The sequence below is a fragment of the Diabrotica virgifera genome, chromosome 5 (assembly GCF_917563875.1).
Source record: "Diabrotica virgifera virgifera chromosome 5, PGI_DIABVI_V3a".
NCBI classification, from domain to species: domain Eukaryota; kingdom Metazoa; phylum Arthropoda; class Insecta; order Coleoptera; family Chrysomelidae; genus Diabrotica; species Diabrotica virgifera.
In genome coordinates this window covers 7,569,799-7,584,047 of record NC_065447.1, presented here as the reverse complement: position 1 = coordinate 7,584,047, position 14,249 = coordinate 7,569,799, and the positions used below count along the sequence as shown (strand labels likewise).

Below are 14,249 nucleotides of genomic sequence, written 5' to 3'. Positions count from 1 at the left end.
AAAGTGGTTAGGTAATATAGCAAAATTTTATTATTTATAAAATTCTTTCATACAGCATGACTTGCTCGAAAACCATTTAGATACCTTTTCTTTGTAATATCTATAAATTAATAATTTTCCCATTTCTATTTTATTCCAATTTCTATTTGTATGTAATACTTTTTAAATAACTCAAAGGCCCATTTCGCCGATTAAGTTTATATAGGCAACCCAAATTACACGGCGCAAAGTAGTGGGTCAGGATTTAGACAGAAAAATGGCATTTGACTTTGACGCATCTTTGACGTTTAACTTTAAAGGAAGAAAATAGAAAATTCTGGGCTTGCAATTTTCTTCAAAATAAAAATATTTATTTAGATAAATACAAAAATGGCAAAACCTTCTGGATACGATTCTCACAGTGAAGGACCAGGTTTTGTAGGCATAAGATTTTGCCAAGAATGGTAACAACGCTAAATAATTTTACATTATACTCTGTGAGAAATTATAACCTCTAAACTTCCTCAAACAAATATTTTGTTTCAGTAATAATATGTTATATCCAAAGGAGGACAAAGAAAACAAAATCCTTTTATACGCCTGTCGAAATTGTGACTACAAGCAACACGCAGATTCAAAATGTATTTATGTCAACAAAATTATGCACGAAATCGAGTAAGTTTTAGTTCAAGAGAAATGGGAAGCATATTGACGTTTTTTGTTTCAGTGAACTGACCCATATAGTGGCAGATGTAATATCTGATCCCACATTACCGAGAACAGAAGACCATCAGTGTCCAGAATGTAATCATAGGTATGTATTCTTATAAGATTGTAATGCTGCTGTGTCATACACATTATTACAATTTGATTATCAGAAAACTAAAACATTAGTACTTAATCAGTAAAGAATCAATCAGATATAAAATAGAGATTGATGGCCTCACTTTTGAACGAGTAATAGAAATAAAATACCTTGGAAATACATTGCCAAGCTACGGAGACCTGGACAAACTGAGAAATCAAGTACAAAAGGCAAATAGACTGGCAGGATGTCTTAATGACACTATATGGCGAAACCAACATATTAACACTGAGATGAAGTCAAGAAATTATAAAGTCAGTGTAAGACCAATAATGACATATTATATGCATCAGAAACAAGAACCAATACAGCCAGCCACAACACAAAGACTACTAAACACGGCAGAAATGGGAATACTGAGAAGAATTACAGGAAATATGCTGAGAGATTGAAAGAGGAGTGAAGACATTATAGTCCATGTGGTGAGACCGTTCCTGTCTAAAAAACATTTCTAATTCGGTTTCTCTGCGGATTCATATTCAAAAAATGTCCCCCTTAAACAAATCTGAAGGGTGCCGGACGGAATTTTTGGGCAGAAATTGTTTAAACAATTTTTTAAACAAATACATAAGATCACCTTTTATTGCTTCAAAAAATATATTTTTAGGTTTTTTGGGTCATTCTAAACAAGAGAGGTATCTTGTGATTTTTCTCAAAAATTGACAGTTTTCGAGTTATAGGTGATTTAAAATCTAAATAATGCGAAAATGCGCATTTTCGAGGCTTAAGGGGGTATGTAAACGCCGCAGTCAAAATGGTGGTTGATCATAGGAACTAACGTTTAACAATTTCTTTCAGTAGATGGCAGCACGTATATATATTCGAACATTTTAATAACAACGAATTTTAATTCTATTAACGACGGCGTTGTTGCCATTGCCAAGTACCTACTAAAGAGAACTTATGATCGTTACCGATCGATCGGTACCGTTCGCCTTCAATCGTACTTGTATTGTACTTGATGAGGGTGTTTAATTTTTTACCTGGAAATGGTAAATTGTTACTATTAATAGATAGCATTGTATAACTAGACAAATTTTTATCTTTTTTTAAACAATGGTAATAGATACAAAACGTTTCATTTGGAAATATTTGATCACTTATTGTATTTAGATTATATTTGTAATATTTGTCTTCAGACGACAATAATTATTAATTCTTTACCTGGTCTAAAATATTTATAATAAACTATTTTTAATGGGAAATAAGCCACAATTTTACCAAAAAAATGATTTTATTCAGAACAGCATCAAAAATATTTATTTTAAACTGATAAAGAAATTTGTAATTGTTTGAAATACAAGTAGGAAATATATACATTAAATCACGCTTTTTGCTCTAAATTGTAAATAATCGCTTGGATTAACATGAAATTTGGCATACCTACACATAGGTAACATGTCAACCAAGAAAGCTGATAGTGTGCCGATGTAAGATTTTGCCCTGAGGGTGAGTTTTACCCCATCTCAGGGTACCCAACTGACTTATTCTAAGCAACTTCTGTTCTATAGGATTTTTTCACTTAATTAATATTTGAGTTATTTGCGAGTAAAAAACACGTTTTAGGCGGCTTTTACAAATAACTCGAAAAGTATTTTATCCGAAAAAACATTCTTAGCAAAAATATGTAGCTTCTAAAAAAGTATAAAAAAATGGTGTATTAGACCTGGATCCCGCGTACCAAAAAAAAGTTGATTAATAGCAAGCTGAAAATTTGTTAATAGCTTAACGGTGTCTAGTCGGACAAACTTTGATGTACGGGAGGGAACACTGGAATAGGGGAAGTTTTAATTGTGGAACAGTTTAAAAATTTGGAACGGTCAGACCACGAAAACGTCACATGTATTTTGTCCGACAGAACTTCCAATTGATTTGTTACCCTTTGATTAAAATCTCATGCAAAAATCAGGCTGCTATTTGTCACCAAATGGGCATTATAATTAACAGGGGTTACGAAGAAATCCCAGGTATTTTGTCGGACAGAACATCCAATTGATTTGTTACCCTTTCATTAAACTCTCATGCAAACATAAGACTGCTATTACTATATTACTAACCGACTTGATTACTGTCATTTGACATGTTGTTCGTGTTCCACTCATTAAAATACCCAGTTGGTGATAAACACCAGTCTGATTTTTACATGTAAAATCAATTGGAAGTTCTGTCCGACAAAATACATGGAACGTTTTCGTAGTCTAACGTTCCAAATTTTTAAGCTGTTCCACAAATAAAACTTCCCCTGTTCCAGTGTTCCCATACATCAAAATTTGTCCGACTAGACACCGTTAAGCTATTAACAAATTTTCAGCGTGCTATTAATCAACTTTTTTTAGGTACGCGGGATGCAGGTCTATATATGTATGAACTCTATGGACCCAGTTGAAACAAAGTTGTAGCTAAGTGTAGTTTCATATCCGTCAAATTTCAAAGTGAATATTTCAACGTGAAATAACCAAAAAATGATGCACTTTTTTGGGGAAAACTCATTAGAACTTTTTTGAAGTATTTAAAAAATATTTATTTTTGTTTTTTTTTTAAGTTTGTAGCATCAAAACTAAGCAAATGCTCAAAATATAGTTGGTCCCTTTTTTTGGTAAAAAACCTCGGGAAAATCAGCCCCTAATTATCATCTTAAATCAAATCAATCGTAACCACTTCACAAGTTACACTAATCGGGGTTTAATCGGGACAGAAAACTACCTCTTAGGGTCTCTTGCGTTGTCCTCCTCCTCCTAAGTGCCTTCTCTATTGAGGTTGGCGATCAATATGGCAAATTTCTCTCTGTTCTGGGATTGATGGATTAAGTCATTCCCTGTTGTGTTGGTCCAATCTCTGATGTTTCGGAGTCAGGATTTTTTCTTTCTTCCTATACCCCGTTTACCTTCGATTTTGCCTTCTAATATTACCTGAAACTGCTCAAATTCCCTATGGCGCATTATGTGTCCTAGATATGACGTCTTTCTAATTTTGATTGTATTGACCAGATGAGGACGTGTGTTCATTATTTCCAGTACTTCTTCATTTGTAGTTTTGCTGGTCCAGCTTATTCTTAGCATTCTGCGGTACATCCACATTTCGAATATAGTGAGACCACAGGTCTCACAGCCATACAGTAATAGACACCACACATAAACACTTTAGTGTTCTCAATCTTATTGTGACTGATAGCTTGGGGTTACAGAGCATTTTTTGAGTGGTCTAGTCTAGCTGACTGTTTAGCTCTGTGCTCAGGTATATGAAGCTTTGGGAACTCTAAAGGGTGATACCATTGATTTGTATGTTGGAATGTCAACACGGGAAGTTTTCTTCTTCATGTGCCTTGTCCGTTGTGGACGTTGGCTATCATCATAGCAATTTTAATTTTGTTTACAGCGTGTCTATAACTCGATCGATGTTAGTCCAAACCATTGGCGTAAGTTTTGAAGCCATGAGTGTCTTCTTCTTCCGGGTCCACGTTTACTCTCTATTTTACCCTATATTATCAGCTGCAGTATACGATATTTATCATATCTCATAATATATGACCGAGGTGTTCACGTTTTCGTTTTTTAATTGTGAAAGATATTTCTTTTTGTTTTCCCATTCGGCGCAATACCTCTTCGTTGGTGGTGTGGGTCGTCCAGAATATTTTGAGGATACGTCGGTACACCCACATTTCGAATACCTCTAGCCTTTTCGATAATGTTTCCGTTATTGTCCAGGTCTCTGCTCCATACAACAAGACTGGAAATACATTTTAGCAGCCATATTTTTAGTGGGACATATATGTCGCAATTATTGAATAAATTTCTCATGTTAAATGTAGCTCTGGCATTTTCAATTCTACATCGTATTTAGTTTGTTTGATCCCATTTCGAGTTGACGACTGTATAGGTATACATATAATTGTACGTGTTGAATTGGTTTTTATTTTCAATTGTCTGGCAGGTTGTTGAGTTTTGCTCACCAGTGTTCATTTTTGTTGAAGGTTAAATTCTCTTTTTTTACTCGCTCTTTGTAGGTACCCTGTCCATAAGATGCTGAAGTTCATCAATACTGCTAGCAACCACAACTGTATCGTCTGCATGTCGGTTTATCTAATTATTAATCCAGTAAATTTCAATATTTTTTTTTTTCACTTACTGAAATATTTGACATAAATTAATCAATGACTATACAATATTGTTTTGTCTACAATTCTTTTATTAGGATAATGCCTCAACAAATACTAAAGGTCATTGGCATGTGTAATGTGTGTAAAAATGTCGATGTCATCGTCTTTACAAAGAGACACTAATTGTATCCGAGCAATGCATTATTTGCGGCCCTATAAAAATTAAATTTGCCAGAAAGTGAATAAAACTGAAACTGTTTTTTAGATACGCCCCACATAACATATATACTAGAGCTTATGTTATCTATGTATTATGTCAAAACTAGTATAATCCCCAAGTAAACACTTTGAGCCTCGTTTAACTTTCAACCATTTGTATAACCACACGGTTTCAAGCATAAAAAATGTATATTTGTATTGTTAAGACACTGTGACGTTATACAATCATGATTGAAAGTCAAACAAGGCCCAAAATGTGTACTGGGAGGGGGTGGGGCCACTTTTCTAAACAAAACCGCGTGATTCATCGTATTTCCGTGGTTATACAACTCGTTTTCAATTGTTTGCAGATTTTCTTAAAATCCGGCAAACGCGCATCTGTCGCCATTTAATACATCACTGCTGCCATCTACTAAATGACACGTGAACTCATCTTCTCATCTATTAAGTGACAGCGGAACTAATTTATCACTAGAAAAATGCCAACTTATTGCTGTAATATTAACAAAATCCCCAGATTGCAGCTTTTAACAATAATTTTTACCTTTAGGTACAGTTAATTTAAAAATTATGGCAGTACGGACAATGAAATTTTATTTAAAATAAAGCTTTTTGCATAGTTAATCGTTTCTGATAGTTATTTTCTACCCAAGTTCAAAAATTATTATGCAAAACGAATTTTTACAACAAGTTACGACGTAAGTTATGACAAGGACTCCTTTAAGTACAGTTATAAAAAATATACTGCTTTCTTTGGAAATTTTAACTAGATACTATTAAAATAGAAAGTCTACAGTTCACGAACATACCCCTAAGTTGAAGATTGGTTTTGAAATAGTGACGGTAACTGTACCTAAAAACTATATAAATTTTAACATTGTGTCATACCACCTTAAAAACTCATATTTAAATAAATATTTTTAAGGGTGCCAATAACTTGGATTAAAGTTTAAACATTCCTTTTCAAGATTCCGAAGAGTGATCAGGTCTAACTTCATTTTTTTTTTAATTGTAAATGGCTTTGGCATAAACCAATTAGCCAGATTTATTTTTTATTTATAAAATATGAAAAGAGCATTTTTTTGATCCAATATAAATAAATTGATTGTTCAAATTCTCACACCATAGGATAAATGTTATTATGTTAGTAAAATTTGTGTGTTTCTGTTTAGTGCATTTTTTTATATGTGTATTTTTTTAAGTTTTTTAATTATATTTTTTTTTGGTTTTTTTAATGCTTTATTTAAGTACTCTTTTGTTTAGTTTTAATTCCTTTTTTTTTCTTTGTTTTTTTTTAATAGTTTATCATTATTTTACTTTTTTAACATATTTGTTTAAATTTTTTTTAATGTTAATTTTTTCGTGAACACACAATAATATTTTGTATCGCAGAATTGCTTCAAATGGTGTTAGTTTTTTACAATTTCATTTTGCAACGAATTAAATGATTATACAAACATTGATATAAGTTAATATTATTACTAAAAATTATACAATTTAGATTGGTTGGCAAACAGAATTTGAGCTTTACCATATCTTCGAAAAATGATTCAATGCTCTTCTTTTTTCTTGACATTCTAGGATTACATGGTTCATATCACCAACTTCTCTGCATAGACAATATGGGTTTTCATCCAGTCCTATTTTATATTTGTACAAAGGAGTTATAGCATGATTAGATTTAATTCTGTTTATTGTAACAATGAAGTTCCGTTTTGTTAATCCATGAAACCAGCTTTTTGATGGTATGTTATTTTGGTGGCTGACATAGTTAAGCCCTGTCACTGATGAATTACAGTCGGAAAAATAAAAGAATACCCATGAACGAACATATAAAACACGCTGTATTTTCCTGTCACCGTGTCAGAAAGAAAATTGCCCAGCGCAAGTACATGTAATAATAATTATTACATGTACTTGCGCTGGCCAATTTTTTGTGTGACACAGTGACAGGAAAATATAACGTGTTTCATATGTTCGTTCATGGGTATTCTTTCATTTTTTCTACTTGTAAATTCCTGCTGCCACAATTGTTTTAAATGTGAAGTAAACTTGGAGGTAAGATCTGTAGATGAAACAATATTGGTGGTTACATTGTATCCTGTGTCAGTGGTTGATTTGGCTAGTGTATCTACTGCATCATCACCTTTTATTCCTGAGTGTCCGTTAATCCACACTACAGTTATGGTTTTCCTTTGTTTTGTTGCTTCAAAGTTCAGTTTTAACATTTCTGCCTCTATGCTAGTAAGGTTTTTCGATGATTTCAGGTTTGTTATTCGGTCAACTGCACTTTTACTGTCAGTGAATATAACATGATTCTGTGTGTTTCTGGACTGGACGTATCTAAATGCTTTTGCTATGGCAATTGTTTCAGCGGTATATATGGAACACTCATCTGGTAGCTTGAACTTGTAATATTGGGAAGAGTTTGTGTCATAAAAAGCACAGCCTACTTTTCCATTCAACTTGGATCCATCAGTATATATATATTGGTGTTCAGGTCACCTTCTATTAATGGTTTCTAGAAAGTTTTCTTTTGGGTCCAGGTAGTACATTTTTATATGTTTTGACTTCAATTTAGACCGTAGTTTTATAATTGTTAATTATGCATGTCCATCCGATTTTTGGCTATTTCAAAAATCTCGTATTTTCCTGGGAAAAATATTTTTTCCACCTACCTCTACCGAAAGTATACTTTTCCGGACCTGATTGTAGGGAGCAAAGTTGTACTTTCCTCCCTAGGGAGGAAAATATTTTCCTCCCTAGGTAGGAAAAGTAAAAGTGACGTCATGGTATTTCATTCATGAAATATAACTTATTGACGCCCTGTATAATACCTATTTTCTATCAAGTATCTATACATTTTAACGTTTATTTATAAAACACCCTGTATTTTGCAGAATGGTAAAAAACAGTAAATTGTTATTTTGATTTAACAATGTTTACGTTAATAATTTGACTTATATTTGACAGTTGACAGTTATATTGTACCTACTTGTTAGTTTTAGTTCTAATAAATTTTGTTGGTTAGTTACATAAATAAATTAAGTAAAAATGAAAAAATACTTGTTATTTGAGGAAGGTGGAAAAACCATATGTATAAAATGGGAGTAAAGTGCCTTTTCCTCCCTTGAATGATTACTGCCCTCCGCTACGCGTCGGGCAGTAAACTTCATTCTCGGGAGTAAAAGTAGCACTTTCCTCCCTTGTTATACAAATAGCTATTTCTAGATTCTTTGGGACATTCTAAATAATAGCTATTTGTATAACAAGGGAGGAAAGTGCTCCTTTTCCTCCCGAGAATGAAGTTTACTACTTGAAGTAATCATTCAAGGGAGGAAAAGGCACTTTACTCCCATGTTATACATATGGTTTTTCCGCCTTCCTCAAATAATTTCCTCCTTTTTTCATTTTTACTTAATTTATTTATGTAACTAACCAAAAAAATTTATTAGAACTAAAACTGACAAGTAGGTACAATATAACTGTCAAATATAAGTCAAATTATTAATGTAAACATTGTTAAATCAGAATAACAATTTACTGTTTTTTACCATTCTGCAAAATAGAGAATGTTTTTAAATAAACGTTAAAATGTATAGATACTTACGTAATAGAAAATAGATATTGTTCAGGGCGCCAATAAGTTATATTTCATGAATGAAATACCATGACGTCACTTTTACTTTTCCTCCCTAGGGAGGAAAAATATTTTCCTCCCTAGGGAGGAAAAGTACAACTTTGCTCCCTACAATCACGTCCGGAAAAGTATACTTTCAGTAGAGGTAGGTGGAAAAATAAGTTTCTTGACATTTTTCTCAAAAGTTACTAGTTTTAAAGTGATAATCGATTTAAAATGCGAAAATGTGTTTTTTTGTCATTTTTCGGATTTTTAGTCGCATATAACTCTAAAACTATTAACTTTTGAAAAAAATGTCAAGAAACTTATTTTATTTAGAATGTCCCAAAGAATCTAGAAAAAAATACTTTTCGGAGGAAAATAGATTTTTGAAAATAGGGCGCCCCGCACCGGCAAAAAACCGGATGGACACGCTAATTAACAATTAAAAAACTACGTCTCTTAAAAATACTAATTTAAATATGAGTTTTTAAGCCTTGAAAATGCGTATTTTCGCATTTTTTAGATTTTAAATCACCTATAAAATCACAAGATACCTTTCTTGTTAAGCATGACCCAAAAATCCTAAAAATATATTTTTTGGAGCAATAAAAGGCCATCTTATGTATTTGTTTAAAAAAAATTGTTTAAACAATCTCTGCCCAAAAATTCCGTCCGGTACCCTTCAGATTTGTTTAAAGGCAACATTTTTGAATATGAATCCGCAGAGAAACCGAATTAGAAATGTTTTCAGACGGGAGCGGTCTCACCACATGGACTATTAGAAGAAAATGATACAGTGTATAGATGAATGGACACCAAATAAAAAGAAATAGTCCATTCTTTCACGGTTTTTGCTCTAAATTTTAAAGAACCGCTTGGATTGACATTAAATTTGGCATACACATAGTTAACAAGTCAAAGAAAAAAAGTGATATTGTGCCGATGTGTGCTTTTGCCCTGGGGGTGACTTTCACCCCCTCTTGGGGGTAAAAAAATAGATGTCCAAAATAAGTCCGGAAATGGGTAAACTGACTTATTTTAAGTAACTTTTGTTCTATAGAGCTTTTTCGCCAAGTCAACACTTTTCGAGTTATTTGCGAGGGAATATGTTCATTTTTCAACAAAAAACCACATTTTTAGACGGTTTTTCGCAAATAACTCAAAAAGTAAGTATTTTGTGGAAAAATAGTTCTTAGAAAAAATATAGCCTATAAAAAAGTAAAAAAATGGTGTACGCGTTAGGTATTTGGATCTCGTAGAACCAGAGTTATTATAGCCAATGAAAAATAGATTCATATTCACCAAGTTTCAAATAGAATATTTCGACGTGAAATATCCAAAAAATTAAGCACTTTTTGGGAGAAACCCATTATAACTTTTTTTAAATGTTTAAAAAAAGCTTTATTTCTGTTTTTACAAAAAGTTTCTAGCATTAAATTTAAGCAAGTTACGCTCAAAATAAAGTTGGTCTCTTTTGTTTTTGCAAAAAAAAGTCGGGAAGACCACCCCCTAATTAGCAACTTAAATGAAATTAATCGTTACCGCTCCACAAATTATTTTACTTATGTTGTGTTTATATGATCTGTAAGTTTCATCGATTTAAAGTGCTTATTTTTGAAAAAATTTGGTTTCAAAGTAAAATTTTTAAAAATTTAAATTTTGAAAAATATGTTTTTTTTTCAAAATAACTTAAAAATTTTGAGAGATACCAAAAATCTCGAAAAACAAAAAAAGTTAGATTTGCTTTTCTGAATATCATGTATTTTTTTGTTTTTCCGTTAGACAAAAATTGATTGAGATTTGGTGTTTCTAAATTTGCATACATTCGTGATCAGTGACTCGTTCAACCCCTTTTAACTACAGCCCTTTCAATAATAAGGACTTTGAACCGATGAAACTTACAGATCATATAAACAATATATACACGAGTCAAGAAACTTGTGAAGTCGTAACGATCAAGTTCATTTAAGATACTAATTAGGGGGTGATTTTCTCGATTTTTTTACCAAAACAAAAAGGGACTAACTTTATTTTGAGCGTAACTTGTTTAATTTTTATGCTAGAATTTTTTTTATAAAACAAAAATGAAGCTTTTTTTAAACACTTTAAATAAGTTGTAATGAGTTTTCCCGGAAATGTGCTTCATTTTTGGTTAATTTCACGTTAAAGTATTCCATTAGGAATTTAACGAATATGAACCTATTTTTCATTAGCTATAACGCTGCTTCTACTAGGTATATAGACGTGATATATACACCATTTTTTTAAATTTTTTACAAGCTATATTTTTGCTAAGAATGTTTTTTCGACTAAATACTTACTATTTGAGTTATTTGCGAAAAACCGTCTAAAAGCGTGTTTATTTTGTTGAAAAAATGAACATATTCACTGCAAAATAACTCGAAAAATATTGACTTAGTGAAAAAACTCTATAGAACAAAAGTTACTTAAAATTAGCCAGTTTATCCATTTCCTGACTTTCTTTGCACGAAAATTTTTTCACCCCCAAGAGGGGGTGAAAAACACCCCCAGGGCAAAAGCACATATCGGCACAATATCACTTTTTTTTCTTTGACTTGTTAGCTATGTGTATGCCAAATTTCATGTCAATCTAAGCGATTCTTTAAAATTTAGAGGTTTTGCAATATTTTACCGTTAAAGAACGGACTAAAACGGAATAACCACATCAGCAGAATGGGGGAGACATATATGGTCCAAATAGCAAGAGGTAAATCAGCAATTGGTAGAATAAGTATTGGCCAACCACGCAAAAGATGGAGTGACAACCATAGAGATAACAATGAACAAGCAGAATGGGAAACTTGCACATTTTTTTTATTACATAATAATATTCAGTTTTGTTTAAAAATGAGATTTCCAAAATTTCACACTTCAATAACTCATAATAACCTAAATAGATATACAAATTTAAAATCTTCTGTAATTTAAAATAGTTCATACAGCCCGTGACGTCACATAGTTTTACTAGACTGTTATGTTTATGGTTATATTTAGGTATATTCTTCTTCTCCTTTAGTTTATTGGTCTCCATCTACTTAAGTATTTTGCCCGTTCATCGTCGCGGAATAAGAGAAAATATTTATATTCTAATGACATTCATCGTATGTCATTGTAAGAATATATAGCAGTTTGTTGAGATTGGAGTTTGATACAGTTTTTTAAGGAAAGGAAAGAAGGTTTACTATGGAAAATAAAACCATTTTGTAAAAGTACAAGTTTTCTATGAATAGTTCAAATGATCAAAGCACTTGTGACGTCACATAACTGTATTTTCTCCTGACATTTATAATGTCTAATTTAAAATTATATTTGTTTACTTTGTCAGTGCAAAATGTAAACATATAATCATATAGATGGGTTTTTGACAAAACATCATAAGCGACAAAACGCACATTTTTTTGGAGACGACTTTTTCTTTTAACACCTTTTTGGCAAATATAATTAAAATTTTTAAACTATGATAAATTAGTAAATAATCTACTAATCTACCAATTTATCATAGTTTAAAAATTTTAATTATATTAGCCAAAAAGTTGTTAGAAGAAAAAGTCGTCTCCAGAAAAATGTGCGTTTTGTCGCTTACAATGTTTTGTCAAAAACCCATTGAATGACGTCACGACGCGTTTTCGGCTAGTTGCTTTAATTTGAATTTAGAATCGTCTTTAGGGGTCAAACGGAAAACAAAAAAAACTTTTTTATTTTTGATACATGTTTTAAATTATGTTCTGTTGTGATTTATAATATTTTTTTCGAATTTAAAATTATATGCAAGTTCCCTATTACTTATACAAAAGAATAAGACAATTTCATTTATGCGAGATTTATGATAAACCAACAACCAACATTGATAAAATACTTGTTTGCATTGCAGATAAAGTAGGGCTACAAAGTGTCATTGTCTCCCTCTGTTTTTACTTTTTAAAAATATTTACAAAAGATTATTGATCAAAACAAAATTATTTATTGGTGTTCATTTTTAGGGAAGCCGTATTTTTCCAAGCACAAACAAGAAGAGCTGAAGAAGAAATGAGACTGTATTATGTCTGTACAAATCCGCACTGTGCCCACAGATGGACAGAATGAACAATTTACGATTACAGGACACATTCAATCTTTTAATATTTTTTGTAACTAGATCTTAAGGAAATATAGTTTATTTGCAGAGATTTATTGTTTTTTTTATGAACAATTCGAACAAAAGGTATCATAAAACTTGATTATTTAAGAAAATGAGTCTTTAACCAAGGGAGCGTTCAAGTATTACGTAACGCGATTTTTGAAGATTTTTGACCCCCCTCCCCCCTACGTAACGAACTCTAATGTGCGTTTAACTATTGCGTAACGCAATTTTTGAAGATTTTTGACCCCCCTCCCCCTAACCTGCGTTACGTAATACTTGAACGACCCCCAAGAAGAAAACCTGTTATTAAAATTGCAGCTATAAACCAAGATACTAGTAGCAGCAGAATGAATGGGATTACAAATAAAACCAAATTCATGCCGACTAACGCAAACATGAGAGCTGGAAATATTGATGCAGATCTAATTGTCAGTGACCAAAACTTGAAGCTTACAAAGTGTTCTTATATCTAGGGATATTGGTTAACCCCAATAACACATTAGGAGACAGGAGAAACAAAAGTGCACATCATACTTGCAGTTAAGTATTATCATGGCCATCAAAGTGAAATATACAGGGTGTAACAAAAATACAGGTCATAAATTTAACCACATATTCTGGAACCAAAAATAGTTCGATTGAACCTAACTTACCTTAGTACAAATGTGCACATAAAAAAAGTTACAGCCCTTTGAAGTTACAAAATAAAAATCGATTTTTTCCAATATATCGAAAACTATTAGAGATTTTTTATTGAAAATGGACATGTGGCATTGCCAGCAGTATCTTAAGAAAAAATTATAGTGAAATTTGGACACCCCATAAAATTTTTATGGGGGTTTTGTTCCTTTAAACCCCCTCAAACTTTTGTGTACGTTCCAATTTAATTATTATTGTATTAACATTACTTAAACCCAATGGTTTAAAAACTTTTTTCCATCTTAGTACTTTTTGAAAAATCAGTTTTTATAGAGATATTTTGAACATTTGTCAAATCCACCACATATTTGTATGGTTAAGTACGATTATGGAGACTTTGTAATAATATGAAAATTTATTTATGATTTACATTTTTAGGTATATTTTGAACCATGTTAAAAAAGAAGCCACATCTCGATAAAGTATGCCTTATCGAAAAAATACAAAGAGGTAAAAGAGTTTTAAAAATACTGATACCGCAGTAATATAGTATTTTTACTACAAAAACGTTATTACGTAGGCCAAAATTTTTGACGTAAGAGAACTGTCAAAACATTAGAATGTGACTTTTCATTATTGCTATGTTTATTATAAACACGGCAATAATGAAAAGTCACATTCTAATGTT

General features: G+C 31.7%; 1 protein-coding gene across 1 annotated transcript; it reads left to right on the top strand.

Moving 5' to 3' along the window:
* Window positions 1-246: 246 nt before the first annotated feature.
* On the top strand, window positions 247-12,968 carry LOC114338665 (DNA-directed RNA polymerase II subunit RPB9). The gene is made up of 4 exons (XM_028289292.2): window positions 247-443; window positions 526-654; window positions 707-793; window positions 12,783-12,968. Exons 1-4 carry the CDS (start codon window positions 370-372, stop codon window positions 12,883-12,885), a joined length of 393 nt encoding a protein of 130 aa, XP_028145093.1. The 5' UTR covers window positions 247-369; the 3' UTR covers window positions 12,886-12,968.
* Window positions 12,969-14,249: the final 1,281 nt, after the last annotated feature.